General features: G+C 48.4%; 1 protein-coding gene across 4 annotated transcripts in view; it reads left to right on the forward strand.

The window, feature by feature from the left end:
• The first annotated feature begins 978 nt into the window (after positions 1-978).
• Positions 979-14,960, forward strand: part of NSF (N-ethylmaleimide sensitive factor, vesicle fusing ATPase) — an 85,018-nt gene continuing 71,036 nt past the window's right edge. Inside the window, exon 1 of one of the 4 annotated variants that reach the window (XM_074562274.1) lies at positions 979-1,132. In XM_074562274.1, the coding sequence (XP_074418375.1) occupies positions 1,121-1,132 (12 nt within the window). In that variant the 5' untranslated portion in view covers positions 979-1,120. Of the gene's footprint in view, positions 1,133-3,555; positions 3,785-14,960 lie in introns of those variants that run through there. The other 3 variants (XM_074562270.1, XM_074562271.1, XM_074562272.1) reach the window with 3 other exon arrangements.

A 14,960-nucleotide genomic window follows, 5' to 3' on the forward strand; every position in this document is an offset into this window, starting at 1 on the left:
GGTTGAAATATAATCAGGTTTCATAGAATAAGGCTAGATAATTAACCTTAGTAACACCAAAGAACCAATACTGATGCCGATACCGATATAAAATAAACAAGGGTTATACTCAGCCCATTCCATCCCAGGAAGCCGTGCGCTCCCAGCAGTGACAGCCAATGTGGGGCTTCGGGAGGAGGGGAAGGGCTCGTGGCTCCTGCGTTCTCTGGATCCCAGCCACCAAGGGGGAGAGAGAACTCCTCAGCAGACATCCTAATCTATACTGTGACGGTCATGCTACAAAATAACCCTGTTGGCAGCTTGGGGCAAGTGCCCAGGCCAGCTCCTCCACAGCCCTCCACCTGGAAGGCTTGAAAACACCGAGACCTTGAAAGCCACATGCCAGAGCTGGCTGTAAAGTAAATATTTTCACACATTCAGACACTAGAGCCTTCTAAGAGCGCGGTTTTCCCACGCATTAGAAGAGACCTTACTGAAAAGTAAATTGCTGACAGAGGAATCAGCCCCGTGCGGCTCAAGCCAGGGCAGCACCGCAAACCCGCTCACCGGAGGCTGTGCGGGGGCCCGGCGGCGTGAGGGTCTCCCGGCCCTGAGGGGCCCGTGCTGCTGGCAGGGCCCTGCCCAGGGCTCGTCCCCGCGCCCCGCTCACACCGCGGGGCTCAGCCCCGGCCTCCGCCCCTTCCCTCAGGGCAAACCCCGGCCCGCCCAGCCCGAGGCCGGTGCCCTCACGGCGCTACCAGAGGCCGGGATCGCCCCATCCGCAGCTCCCACCCGCCGTGAGGAGAACCGCGGCTCCGCCCACACCGCCCCGCGCGCCGCCCCACCGGCCAATCCCAATGCGCTCCCCGCTGACGTACCGCAGAACGCCCTCCCCCCCCGCTGCCAGGCCAATGGGCGGGCAGTGCCGGGAGGCGGTCGTCAGTGCCTGGGCGCGGTGAGCGGAACGGCCAATCCGGGGGCACCGGCCGTGCAGGGGGCAGGACCGCCCCGCCCCTCAGGGACCCGCTCCGCCCCTCCGCGGCGCCTGCGCTGCACCGCCCCCTGGCGGCGGCGGGGCGGGACCGTGGCTGCGGCGCGGCTGTCGGGCGGCGCGGCGCTGCGGGCCGGGTGCAGCGGCAAGATGGCGGGGCGGGTAAGTGGGAGGGGGGGACGGGGACCCGGACCCTTCCCGCCCTGCCGCTACCTCCCCCTCCGCTTCGGCTCCTCGCTGGGCGCTGGGGCGCTTCGGTGGCTTCTCGCAGCCCCGCTGACGGGGTGGTCGTTCAGCCCTGGGGGGGTGGGGGGTCCCCCCGTGGGTGCTGTGAGGCTGTGGCGACCCCCTCAGCGGTGTGGGGTCCCCTGAGGGTGCTGTGAGGCCGGGGAGGCCCCTCTCCCTGTGAGGCAGGAGTGTCGGGTCCCCCAGGGGTGGCGTGGGGCTGAGGTGATGTGGCGCATGGGGCAGGACTGCGGGGCTCCCTCAGGAGCACTATGAGGCCAGGGTGACCCCTCTCCCTCTGGGGCAGGATTTTAGGGTCCCCCAGGGATGCTGTGGGGCCGGGGTGGCCTCTTGGTGACGTGGGGTGTGGGGCAGGGCTGTGGGGTTCCCTCAGGAGCGCTGTGAGGCCGGGGTGAGCCCTCTCCCTGTGAGCGCGGGGCAGGATTAAGCGCTCACTAAGGGTGCTGTGAGGTTGCAGTGCCCCTGTGGGATGCAGGGCAGGATTTTAGGGTGCCCTAGGGGTGCTGCGAGCCTGGGGTCACCCCTCAGTGCTGTGGGGTGAGCTTCTAGGGCGCCCTCAGGAGCACCATGCGGCTGGGGTGACCCCTCTCCCCATGGGGTGTGGGGCAGGACCCTGGGGTCCCCTAAGGCTGCTATGAAGCCCTAGTGATCTTTGGGTGCTGCTGTGAGGATTTAGGGTGCCATAGGGGTGCTGTGAGGCTGTGGTGACCCCTCTCCCTGGGGGATGTGGAGCAGGGTCTTCTAAGGATGCTGTGAGAGTGGGGTGACCCCTTGGCGCTCTGGGATGTGGGGCAGGATTGTGGGATTCCCCGAGGGCCTCCATGAGGCTGGGGTGACTCCTGTCCCTGTGGGGTGTCTGTCAGGATTTGAGAGTCCCCTAAGGGTGCTATGAGGCTGTGGTGACCCCTCAGTGCTGTGGGATACGGGGCAGGTTTGTAGGGTTCTCTGAGGCCCTAGAGACTCCTCTGCCCCGTGGGCACCAGCCAGCCACCCTGCTGTGGTGTGGGTCCAAATGGTGTTGAGTTCAAACACACCTTAAGGGTTGTGCAGCGATTTTATTCTGTTATTTATTTAACAAATAAAAAAATCCCTTATCGGTGATTGCTTAGATAATATCAGCAAGTGTCCTAAAAGGCCTTAAACTGTGAAGGAACAGTCTTGTCTGTCAAATCACTTTTTGTAGTGCCTTGTATGTCTCCTCTGTTTTCAGGTGTCCATCTCCGAGTGCTGCAAGGTGCAGTTAAGATTGCTCTTCTCTTTGCCATCAGCTCAGTCATGCTTAGCTGGATAACAGCTTGTGAAAGTCACATTTTTCATTAATCTCTGCTTCAGGCTGAAATTTCTGTCTTGGTCAAACAATCCAGCGATTGAGATCTTGGGGACTGGATTCTTTTTTTCATAGTTTTTTGTGCTGTGGTTTGTCTGGTGGATGCATCGACAGATGGTGCAGTGGTGTGATGCAGAGCAGTGGAGGTTAGAGCAGTGGTGAGAAATTTGGCCCAGTGATAAGCTGTGTGTCACAGGTGAGCAGATCTGCTCGAGTGCCACCTCTAAAATGTGGCTGATTAATTGAGGAAAAAAAAAAATCACGTTTTGCAGTCTCTCTCTTGTTAAGAGCTTTTCTTTTGTCCCTGATCCAGATATGTGGTCTCTCTTTCTTTCTTGCACCTTTTTTTCTTCATCGCACCCTTTGCAGCCAACCCAGGAGAAATCTGTGTGTTTTGACTAGCTTTTTTGCAGCTTCCTGTTGCCAGAAACAGGAGCCCAGTGCTTTCATCAGTGGTAAGATCATTTTAGCCACAATCAACATCGTGCTGAGACTCCTTGTAGCCTAAACCAGTCTGGCTGCAGTGGTCTTGTCTTACACCCTGATCACTTGCTCCGCTGAGCCTTTTCAGCGTCGACAGAGAAAACTGTGTAGTTCCATGAGTTAATTTTCAGCTGCCCTCGTGTACTGGAAAGGCTCAGCAAAGGGCCTGAATGCTGGAGGTGGTGACAGGGGGTGTGGGGAGGAAGGAGAGGGGTGAGCCCGAACTTTTTCCTGCTGCTGGGAGCTTTTGTGCTACTAAACACCTGAAAAAATCTCCCTTTATTTGGCCAACTTGGAAGCCTGGCGGAGGAAAGAGGGGATTTATACAAATTTAAGAGAAAGACTGGAGCTTAATTGCCTCGTAATCTGGCAATTTGAGTGGGTGATGCTTTCCTTGGGTTATGAGGAAGCTTCCAGTGTTTTCATGATTTATCTACAAATATAATTATTGCAGAATTATCAGATTATTTAATACTGTGAAGAGAGTTCTTAAGCAAAGTGTTTAATACCGTTTTTCTGAGCTTGATCCAGTCTTGCAGTGTGTTGAATGCTGTTCACGTAAATTAACAAACGAGCTGCCTGCTCCCTCCAGCTTGCATGTGGGATAGCAGCAGCTCTGAAGAGGGCGCGGAGGTCAGGGTGAGCCAGCAGCAGCAGGCGTTCCGGATGTGACATTGGATCTATTGTGATCCTTGTCTGTATAAATAAGGAACAGTAGGTAGGAGGATGGAGGTGTGTGATATCGCTGGGTACAACAGGTGAGTCTGATCCTGGAACACTGATGCTGTTCTGTTGTCAGCATTTTTAAAAGGTGGTTAAAACTGGCGAATGGGTAGAGGAAGCTTCGGTGACTGTTTCTGGCCTGAAAAAATGTCCTGCAATGCAATTTGGAGCTTAGCCTTTTTATTAGACCCATGTGATTTGATTTGCGTATGTATTCTTTTACCGAGAGAAATGAATCACTTTTCTGATGTAGAAGAGAGACAAAACTTTTATACCTCTAGTTATGTTTTAAATAATTTAGACAAACGATAAGCCAAATCTTATTAATTGTCTAGTGCTGTTTCAGGTATATTACTCTGCTCCCTTTATTGCACTGGGGTTTCTCAATTGCAAGGAAGAGACAGTGATTAAAGGTGATTGAAATTTATAGGAAAAATATTTTATGATGATTAGAAATAATGGTTGTTTCTGTTATAATTTATTCTGCGTCTCTCTCTGCGCGGTAATCATTAGGCACGCAAACAGCGCTCTGAGTCTTGCCAAGACATCAGCCAGTATTTACTGCAGAAGCAGGAATGGCGTAAAGCTGTCTAGCTGTGTCCGTAGTTGGTTGTGGATCCCTTGTACTAAAACTGGACTTCTGGAAGTTAACTGGTGCTGTCTGTAGCTTCGAACCTCATTAGGAATTAGTTCTCAAAGGGATGTAGAAAGGCCAGATGATTTCTCTGCCTTGTTCCAGCCAGTGTCAAGCTGTTGATCCGGAACGGGCTGTGCCTGTACCAGATTGAAGAGCTACATAGAGAAATGGTGCAGGAGATGAAGCAGGTCTGTGTGACTGCAGCTTTTCTCTTGCAAGCTGGCAGGAGGTCTGTCTGTCTGTCTTCAGAGAGGAAATCGTGTGCTGAGTGGTGATTTGGTAACGTGGATGTTCGTGTCTCTCAGAGACACCAGTGTTTGTTTTTTTTTTTCTTTAAGGAATATTAAAGTCTTGTAATAGCTGCAGCTTGTATAACAGTTCATGATGATTAGAAATATTGGCTGGTTTATGTAGTGTGAATGGTATAACAACCTTAATTTTTCTTTATTTGCTATTTGGGACTCATTTGGAGTGGTATTGCCATTAGCCCAGTGGTCGGAGACACTCACCTGTTTGCTTCTTGGGAGAGATTCACATCTGTATTGGGTTGGAAATGGTATTGGTTTCACTCGGGCACCAGCCGATGTTGGTTTGCCTTACAGAACTGTGCCATAACTCATCCAGAAGAGCTTGTGCCTTGAGCAGAAGATGTATTGCTCTTGAAATCAACCGTCAAATTGAGAAGTGTAGCCATAATGGGAAGGGTGGTGAAGGACAGGCTGCATCACTCCGTGTTTTGTGATGCTGAAGGTATTGCTGGACTAACGTGTGCTCTCGTGTACTCCTTCCAGTCAATGCCGGGGCAGTTTTAGGTTGGATAGTTTGGTGGAAACTTTGAAATAATGGGGGCTGGATTTTATGTTTATGGGTTAAAGCTTTGAAGTCTGATTTCTGCTAACATATGGAAGCAGCCTTCATAGATGCAGGTGTCATCAGGCAACTAAAGAAACATTTATGAATCAACTTACTTCCTTCTTGCAGTGTGGTACTGATCCTTCTATCATCACTTATCTTTTTTTAGTGTTTCCTAATATGTAGTATGACGAAATAGGGTTTTAGCAATGTTTTAGGGAAATGGGGGAAAACTAAATCTGAATCTCTGAGATCACTTCTGCAGCTGCATACCTGTCGTGTGAAATCATCGCCAATAGACTCGTGCCCTTCTTGCAGGGCTTCTGCATTATAAAATCCGACGCTAAATTATCGAGAATAAAATTCTGACAACCCTGTGACCACGTGAGTGTGTTTGAGCATGGGATATCTGACCTTGTCATCTTTGATTAGTTTGTTGCTTGCCTTAGTTTTGCAGCAGCAGTGTGCCCAAAGCCATACGTAAAAAGACAACGCAATGGGGAGATGTCAGTGCTGCCACTCCATCTCCCGTTCTGGGGGTGCTGGTATGTCACACCTCTTATAGTGGACAGGCCAGAATGACTATGTTTTGTTATGAATTTTTCTTAGTAGGAAAAATCTGTAAAAATCGAAGAATCCTTTTAAGGATCATTTCAAGTGTGAATTTCTTAAATGTTACTTTTTTGAAAAATTTTATTCCCATAGCACAGCAAGGTCTTCTCTCTTCCTGTCCTCTGTTCTGTGTCCTGAACCTTAGAGCCCAGAGGTCATTCAGGAGAAGGCCTTGTGGTTTAGGAGATGTCTTCCCTGTAAATTTGGAGGGTGTTCTGTCATAAAATCAGCTCTGCTTGAGTCAGCAGAAAACCTGTCCTTAGAAAATAGTCGTACTTCTATTTTGCTAAATTGCTCCTCAGGCAGGACATACTTCTCAGTGAAATAAAGTTATGATTGATTTCTGACTTTACATGAAAATGTACCAAAAAATCTGAGAACTAAAAATAAGATCTTTGAGGCATGATTTGATCTTTTTTTTTTTGATCCAGGTGGGAGTTGGTGGATACTGCCCAAATGCATCCAGAAGCGTAAGAGAGGGGACAGGCTTTAGGAAGCCCCGGTGCAGTGACTGCTAGCAGACCCCCGAGCAGCATGACAGATAGCGATGATCTTAGTAACTGCGTTTTTTTTTGGAGGGACAAGGTTCAGAGCGTGGTCTCCACATGACACAGTCGTTCATATACCTGTCAGGATGCTGTCAAATCAGGGAAGTTCCCTGGCAGAGACCAGAGTTTTGTGACTCGATATCCATATTGGCCATCGTCAGAAGTTTGTTGGCCTCCAGGAATTGGAGAATTGTGTTGGAGAAGAGAAAAATTCAAGCAAGGAACACAATTGCTACAATTAATAGAAAAGCTTTCAACGCAGTATCCTATTACTCCATCTTTGCGCCAACTGAGGATACTACTGCTTGTTAAATCAAGGCTGAATATATAGTTCTTCGGGCGCTCTCTTGTCCTGCGCTTGCACTGGTGTGCTCTTCCCTGCCTATGTGTGTCAGATGCTCAGTTCAGGAAGGTCAAATGTTTGCAGTGTAAAAAGATTTAACGCGTTCGTCTAGTCTCCTGGGATGCAATAAAGCAGTGACCGTCTGTCAAGACGTCTGGAGTAATTTATGCCCTAGAGTTGTGTCAACTTGCGTGCTTTTTGTGTAGAAAATACAGAAATACTTGCATCTTAGACACAAACTGCTTATGACTGGGCAGCGTTTGGTACATTAGTGTTCTGGAGGAGTTTAGTGCCAGAACGCAGTGGGGTAAGCTGCAAGTATACAGGGATAGCAGCATCTCAGGCTTTCACGAGGGAAATCCCAAGTTTAAGGGGATATTTTTAGTCTTGTTCCTGTTGTTATTGGGTAACTTTTCAAAATAAATGGGAAGAAATTTGCGTCCATTGGGTGTCCTCACAGCTAATGTGTCAAAATCCCATGACTCGCATCCTAGGCTGGCAGCTTAGACCTGGTTGTGTGATGTTTCATTCCTTTAAGCGCTTTTAAAACAGGTTTAGATGAAACATGACAAGTAGCAATTCCCTGTAATTAAATTGTTGATCATCTTGACTTGCGGAAGAAACGTGAGGCAACATCCACTCCAAAAATGGATGTGTTAATTACAAATGCACCTATTCTGGGTCGTTATTGCTTAATTGGAAGGTGGAGCTGATGTTTGTGCTAAATTGTCAGGAAACAGCTTCCCAGTTTATGGCACAGCAGCCCAGGTACAGATGTATTCTCTGAAATCACTTTACTGATCACATTGTAAGGAACTGGTACGGAGAATGACATCTTTGGGCACAGCGACCTGTTCCAGTGGATTATAGATGCTGTGTGATATTAGTAGCTTGTAGAAGTTCTCCTTTAGCACCTTTCTTTCTCTTGCTCTTTTAGATCAGGCAAACCGTTCCGTCTTGGAACTGTAAATTGTATTTCTGACAACATTGCAAAATAATGGAAACTGTACGGCCAAATTCCCAAAGTTACATATGTCTTAACTGCCCTGGGTAAAGGAGTGTTGGAGTTACAAAGCTCCCGTTGCAGAATGGAATTCATTTGGCTGTAAACTTTGCAAACAAAGGGTAAGCAGCAGTCGCCACCCTCAAAACCAATATCCTCTCATTGCTAAGATAGGCACTTCCGCGCTAATAAAGTGGATTTCGTCTGCTAAGACGGAAGTAATTTCCAGATTACTGCCCAGGCCCACGGGGGGAGCGCATGTCTGCTATGAGATAAGGAAAACAGAAAATGTGTTAAGTGTATATTGCATATAAAGACCTGCCAGCGAAGACTAGTTGGTGTCTGTATTGCTGACCCCGCTGAGGGTTGGGCTTGACCTCCCTTGCTGGTGTAGGTAACTCTGTTATCAGATGAGGAGGAGAAAGCTACCTGTGGCGCAGGCATGGAACAGTGCAGGGGAAAACATTCCCTGTTTCCTTCCTGTCCCTGGGTGATTCAGGGGGTGATGCGAACTCTTCCCTCGCCCCTATTTTAAGCCGTTTGGGGTTCCGTGTCAGCAGCTGGTGTGTGTGGCACAGCCGTGGTGCCGCCGGAGCCAGCGCAGGGAGAGGATTCCTAGTGCTGGGGGTGCGGGAAGGAGGGTGCCGTCTCATCCCTTGCTCCTGTCCGGACGCCATGCTGAGGCTGTCTTGGTGTTGGTTGGCTCAGAGTTCCCTGGCTTTGGTGAAAATTTGAATGTTAATTCTGAGATTTTAACTTTCCTAATGTGCTCCTCTTTTAGTAGGAGAAGAAAATCAGAATTTGTGAGCGTGTTATCAAGAGAGAACGCAGGAGATAAAAGCTTCCAGGAAAGTAACCTAGAGGTCAGTTGGAGCAGATGGAAAGGCCGGTCCTGAGCAGCCAGGCAGGGCTGCCTGTCCCGGGGGACAGCGAGCTTAACCTGCCGGGCACAGCAGGGCGCTCTGACTCACTGGAGATCTGGAAAGGAAACCTGTCTTGCCACTCCTGCTGTTCCAAAAAGTTATTTGTAGGTGTTTGATCTCTTCTTGTAGCTGCAGAACTCTGGAAGCTTTATTCAAGTAATTTTTTTTTTTTTGAGGTGTCCAGAAAAACCTTCTGCAAACTTCCTTAACTTCCTTTTTGTCTCTCTTTGTTTTTTTGTTGTTTTTTTTGCTAATTTTAGAAACACAGCATTTGGGACATCTCCTGTTGCCGAGTCTGGTTCCTGTTGTAGGCATCATGTTGTTATTCCTTTCATAAATATTACTGAATGCCTTCTTCAGAGGAGTTTTGGTGTTGTCTTAACTGTTTCCCGCTATAGGCCATTACGGTGCCAGCTTCCTCTTCTGGTCAGGAACCCTGTCTTCACTGCTAGGCAGTAGCTGTGATAGCGTTGCTATTGTTTTATACCAATTTCTCCTGTCCTTTAGTGTGGAATTGTTTTTCCTCTCCATTTTCAGCTCCATGGTGTATGTGTATGTAGAGAGACAGTAGTCATAATCCTCCTCGGGCATTTCTTGCTGGGAGACCTTGATTTGTCTCCTTCTCCCAGGCTATTGCTGACCCAGCTCTGCTGCAGCTCATCTTTCTGCGTGCCAGTGTTTGTCATCTGTGTGCAGCTGGCTCCTGATGTTTGCGGTTTTAATGTTCATCTTGGATCCTGTTGTTACTTGGTCCATTGGATTTTTATATCGGGCAATGCTTCATGCATGTCTGCTTTCCGTCAGCAGCACAGTCCTGGACAGTGTAGGGTCTACATATCATCACCTCTGTTCCTTGTTTATCTTCAGAGCTCCTTTAGTATCATAATTCTTCCTTTCAGTATTCAAACTTAATTTTATTTGCAGCCTTTTAGTGGTGAATGAGTGTGTGACTTCAAACACCTTCGAGTCAGCCGTGCTGCCACGCAGCCACCAGGCAGGCACACGTCTGCTCGGTCCTCAGTAAATATGGACTAAACTTTCTTCCTAAGAATATCCGCTGTACAGGTTCCTTGTTGTCCTCTTGTCTGTGCGATGAAGCTCTGGGCTCGGAGGCGCTGTGGTGCCTCAGAGCTGTTACCAGAGAGGTTTTTGGAGTGGGGGATCCCCATTTCTGCGCAGCTGGCAATGGGCTCTCCAGAGGAAACAGAAATTTCAAGTATCCAGAGTTGTCGTGTTTCTTAACGCTTGTCTGCCAACATCAGCATGACAGAAATTATGTATCTGTACAGATGCATATACATGCATGCATATATTTATGTCTATATGTTTTACACAAAAGAAAATTTTAAACGTACAACACTAACTATTTGTCTTACAAACCCCGTAGAAACAGTGGACAGAACAAAACCTGCCTCGGCTTTAGAAGCTGTTCCATAATCTCGTGGGTGGGATCAGGAGATGAAAGGAGTTAAGCTGTTTCAAATGAAGAGCATCTCTGCCTTAGCATGTAATATTTTAGCTCTTCTATTCAGTAGCAGCTGACAGGTAGTAGTGCGCTTCTATTATCTACCACCAACTTATCTCCTGTGGGGTCTGAGTAATGGGAAACATGTTTTTCTTTAGCTTCCTCTATCATCAGCCTTAACAATTCCCAAATATTAGCTGCATTTTTGTACTATGTGCTCGCCCACGTAACAATGTAATACAGCGTACCAGCTGTAATATTCCAGAGATTTTTATTATTCATTCTTTTTCCCAGTCACATTTTAAACCAGCAGTTCTTTGCTTTTGCTTCAGGTGCTTGTTTTGAAATTTGGAAGGAGAAAAGGTGCGTTTCGTGTACGTATGCAAGTATCCAGATAACTTCGCATTGCTTTCTGGGCTGAGCTCTTATGAAATGCAAGGAAAACTCAGTTCTGTATTTTTGTGGAGGAAAACTGGAATCTCTGCAATCCATGCAAAAAAAAAAAAGATCTCCGAAAGATCCAATCTTATGGTGATTTTTCTATTATGAAGCTGTTTGCTCTTTGGGGCAACTTTAACTTTGCAAAAGTAAAATATGTCAGCATCAGTGAGCCTCCTGGCGCTGGGGTTTCACGGTTAGCATCAGCTCAGTGGCAGAGGAGTAGAGGCAACGTTACTGCTTTGTCATAAATCCAAAGGTGAGGTCCTTCACGTTTGCCTTTCAGTGTAAGATTTATCAGTGCATCATGTTGTCTCATTTTTTCTCTTGGTAAACAGAAGGAATATTGGAGTAGACCTCCGAGTAGACATGGATTTAATAGTGAATGCTGCATGACCGATGATGGATGCCTCTCGCTGAGGGTGCTTTAGAAAGAAGGTGCTGCCTCCCGTGTGGAGTCACCTCCCTACAACTTCGGTGTCCTTGGAGTCTCCTCCTTGCATGTTTATGTTTTTATGTTTATATGTAGGGGAAGGACTGGAGGCAGAGAAGACTTCTTCTATTTTAGGCCTAATCATGGAATGGTTTAGGTTTGAAGGGACCTTCAAGCCCACCCAGTGCCACCCCCTGCCCTGGGCAGGGACACCTCCCACCAGCCCAGGTTGCTCCAAGCCCCGTCCAACCTGGCCTTGAACCCCTCCAGGGATGGAGCAGCCACAGCTTCTCTGGGCAACCTGGGCCAGGGGCTCACCACCCTCAGAGTGAAACATTTCTTCCTGAGATCTAATCTAAATCTCCCCTCTTTCAGTTTGAAGCCATTCCCCCTCGTCCTATCACTATGTGCCCTTGTAAAAAGTCCCTCTCCAGCTTTTTCTTGTAGGCCCCCTTCAGATACTGGAAGGGGCTCTGAGGTCTCCGCAGAGCCTTCTCTTCCCCAGGCTGAACCCCCCCAGCTCTCTCAGCCTGTCCCCACAGCAGAGGGGCTCCAGCCCTCCCAGCATCTCCGGGGCCTCCTCTGGCCCCGCTCCAACAGCTCCGTGTCCTTCTGCTGTTGGTGCCCCAGAGCTGGAGGCAGCGCTGCAGGGGGGTCTCACAACACTTATAATATGTCTGTTGTGGACATGGGCATAACCGCAACCTGTGAAGATGTATATGGGTCACCTTCAAACTCGTCCCGACGGCAGTGTGACTGCAGCAGATGGCATTCCCTGTCACCTGCAAGATCTGCTCTGGTGGTTTGCTAGAGCTGAGCTTCCTGTTGCCGTGCCTAGTTGCCAGCAGTAACCTGCTAGTTAGCTTAAAATTAGCTTGTGTAAATATACTTGAAGATTCCTTAGAAACGCCCTTAACGGTTTTGCTTCCCCGGTTCTCCGACGCGTGCTGTGCCAGTGCAGGCAGTGAGCGGTGGGCGGCAGAGAGGGGAGAGGGTGCAGCGTTCCAGGAGTCCTTGTGCTGGTGTCCTGGGAAGCTGGAACCTGAAGTGCAAGTGTTCCTTGACAGTACTACCTCTGGGGTACGATGGCCCTCCGGCCGTAGCTCAGGTTACGGCTTTGGACTGCTGCATTTATGCCAGAAAAGCTTGCTCAGGAGCAGCCAATGCCAACGTCCTTGCTGCGACAGCAGCGAGGGGATCCCTGACAAGGATCCTCGTGAGCCGTCGTCTGGGGGTCGGAACACTGGGGTGAGGGGAGGCAAGAGAAAGCACCTGCAGTTCACTGCAGGGGTGTTCCTCCTTCTTGTCTGGGTGCTTTCCAGTTTCTTCATCTCTTCAGTGACCAGACTTCCTCAAATTGTCCTTTGTACGCTGGTGAAAACCTGCACCCATTGAGTGACGCCCGTGTCTTGCATGAGCTGTATTATGTTAAAAACACTTGTGTATATTGATGATGTATCGAAGTTCTGCAAAATGGTCTTGGAGCATGAGGAGGGCATATACCAGAGAGCTGAGAGTATGGCAGAGATTAGAGAAGCGGTCTGAAATGGTGGGCATTGCCAAGGGAGAAACGGGCTTCTGCCAGACTCCCTGGAAGCGGGATGTGCCAGGCTCTGGGGTGGCTGGCGGAGTCAGTCCTGGTGCTGCTGGTACGTTATTTCTTGTGTCGGGTACTCAAGGATGTTTTGCCACACGTCTATCGTGTTGTGGAGCTTGCATAAGGAGCACTCAGTGCTGGATTTCAAATGCATTCCTTTATATTTATGCATTTCCTTAAAGCAAAGCGTGCATGTTCCCAAAGGCAGACAGGAATAATGCAGAAGAACGGCAGCTTTGCCAGGCGCTTGCTGTCAACGAGTAGGAAGCAGTTTGTCAGCAAGGATTAAAAATGCAGTTGAGGACTAGTGCTGTAAAAAGGCTTAATCCAGGAGCTCTGTGTTCGGTTTTCTCCAGAAATATCCTACCTAATGCGTTTTATCGGGGCATGCCCTTCACAAAGTAGTCCCCTCGCAAATGGAAGGAGAAATGAGAAAATGGTGAATGCTTTTTTGTGCCAAGTGCCCAAAGATGGTGAGCCTTAACATGCAGGTTGTCAGAAGTCCACTGATATTCATGTATTTTTTTATTACAAGAATATTTGAGTCTCTTATTACGCTTGAGATTTATGTAGATAAATCTATTTCAAGGCTGAAAATGGAACCCTTTTCTGTTGTCACATCGGTCAAGGGCAGTTGAGCACTATTCAATAAAAATAATGAATTAGTTCTTCTCCAAATAGCAAGCACTTGAGAAGAGTGAAGTTCTGACATATAAAGTTGATTAGAGCTGTAGGGCAGGCTTGCTCCGGTCCACGTGGAGGTGAATTTTCTCTGATTCTTCTCTCAAATTGCCCAAAGGGGTTGGGGGAGAAAGGCTGAGCAGGACGGTAACTCAAGGGAAATTATCTGGATGTGTGCGTTAGGATCAGTGCGTTTGTGCTCTCGTTGCTGGGATTTAAGGATGCCTTACGAGAAAATCCGTTCTGAATTGCTTTTAGCAGTAGGTTGACACGGGCAGTTTCTGTTGCACTGCCTGCAAATTTGTATCTGACAAAGAAAATCGTGATTTGATTCTAAAAGTAACGTCCTGGGGGTCAAGTTTAGCTTTTCTCCAAGTTATTTTTTCAGTCTATAGCCAGTGTTAGAGACATCTTGCCTTCCCGTCCCTTTATCCACTTCTAGAGGCATTCTGAGCCCAATTTTCATCTTTCAGCCACTCTTTTGTGGAATAATTCTGCTGAAGCAGGTGAGGTTTTTAGGGATGTAGGAAAGGGCTGAGGTTTCTCTTTGGTTCTCCCCTGCTGCGCCCCCCCCGGATGCTGCCGTGGGATGGGATGGGGCAGCCCGGGCTGAGAGTGGTGGTGTTTGGTTATTTTAGCTTCTGATTCGTGAGTAATAGCAGAGGGGGGGGAAAAACTCAACAGATGCACTTGAAATAGGATCGCTCCTTTGACTTTAGAAAAAGGATGGGGGGACACCCCCACAAAATTTGTTGCAGGGATTTTTTTTTTTTTCTTTTTAATAGTGATAGGCTGAAACTGCCTGTTTAACTTAATTTTACTATCTGTGATGTTTTCTGTGGAGTAAGAAATACTGTTTGCATCGTGATGGTTTTTTGAGAAGTTTTATAGAGAGATTCTGTGGAGGTGGAGAGCAGCTGGCTGAGAGCGACACCTTCCCGCGGACTCTTGGTGCTGCCCTGTCCTGCCTTGTTTGAGTGTGTGTATCCGGAATGGATGTGCTCAAATCTCAGTTTTCTGAGTAAAGGGAGGGAAGAAGCAAGGTAATATCTTTATTCCACCCTCTTTTCCTCACATATTCTCTATAACTGGGAGATTGTCGGTCTCTTCTCCTGAGGAACAGGTGATAGGACAAGAGGAAACGGCCTCAAATTGCACCAGGGGAGGTTTGGGATGGATATTAGGAAGAATTTTTACACCGGAAGGGTTGTCAAGCATTGGAAGAGGTTGCCCAGGGCAGTGGTGGAGTCACCATCCCTGGAGGTCTCTAAAAGCCGGGCAGACGTGGTGCTGAGGGACATGGGTCAGTGGGGGTTTGGCAGTGTTGGGCTGATGGTGGGACTCCATGATCTGAAAGGTCCCGCCCAACCTGGATGATTCTCTGGTTGTAACCCAGCACAGCGTTACGGGATGGGGGTACCCAGGGTTGTAGTGGAACTGGTCCCTCTCTAGGCTGCTTTGCCGTACCAGCTTTCAAAATGTCCCAATGTCTTGTTCCTTGGCAAGAAATGCCTCCCAGTGAATGCTTTGGTTCCTGCTGGCAGGGTGCAGGGATCAGGGAGGTGACATGAACTCCAGGGTTCACTAGCAGGTTAACAGCATTGGCCTTGAAGGCTTTTTCTAGGTCATTTTTAGGTACTCTCCTAGGTATGATAGGAAATATAAGGTATATTAGACTC

This window comes from Larus michahellis, chromosome 18, assembly GCF_964199755.1.
Source record: "Larus michahellis chromosome 18, bLarMic1.1, whole genome shotgun sequence".
NCBI lineage: Eukaryota > Metazoa > Chordata > Aves > Charadriiformes > Laridae > Larus > Larus michahellis.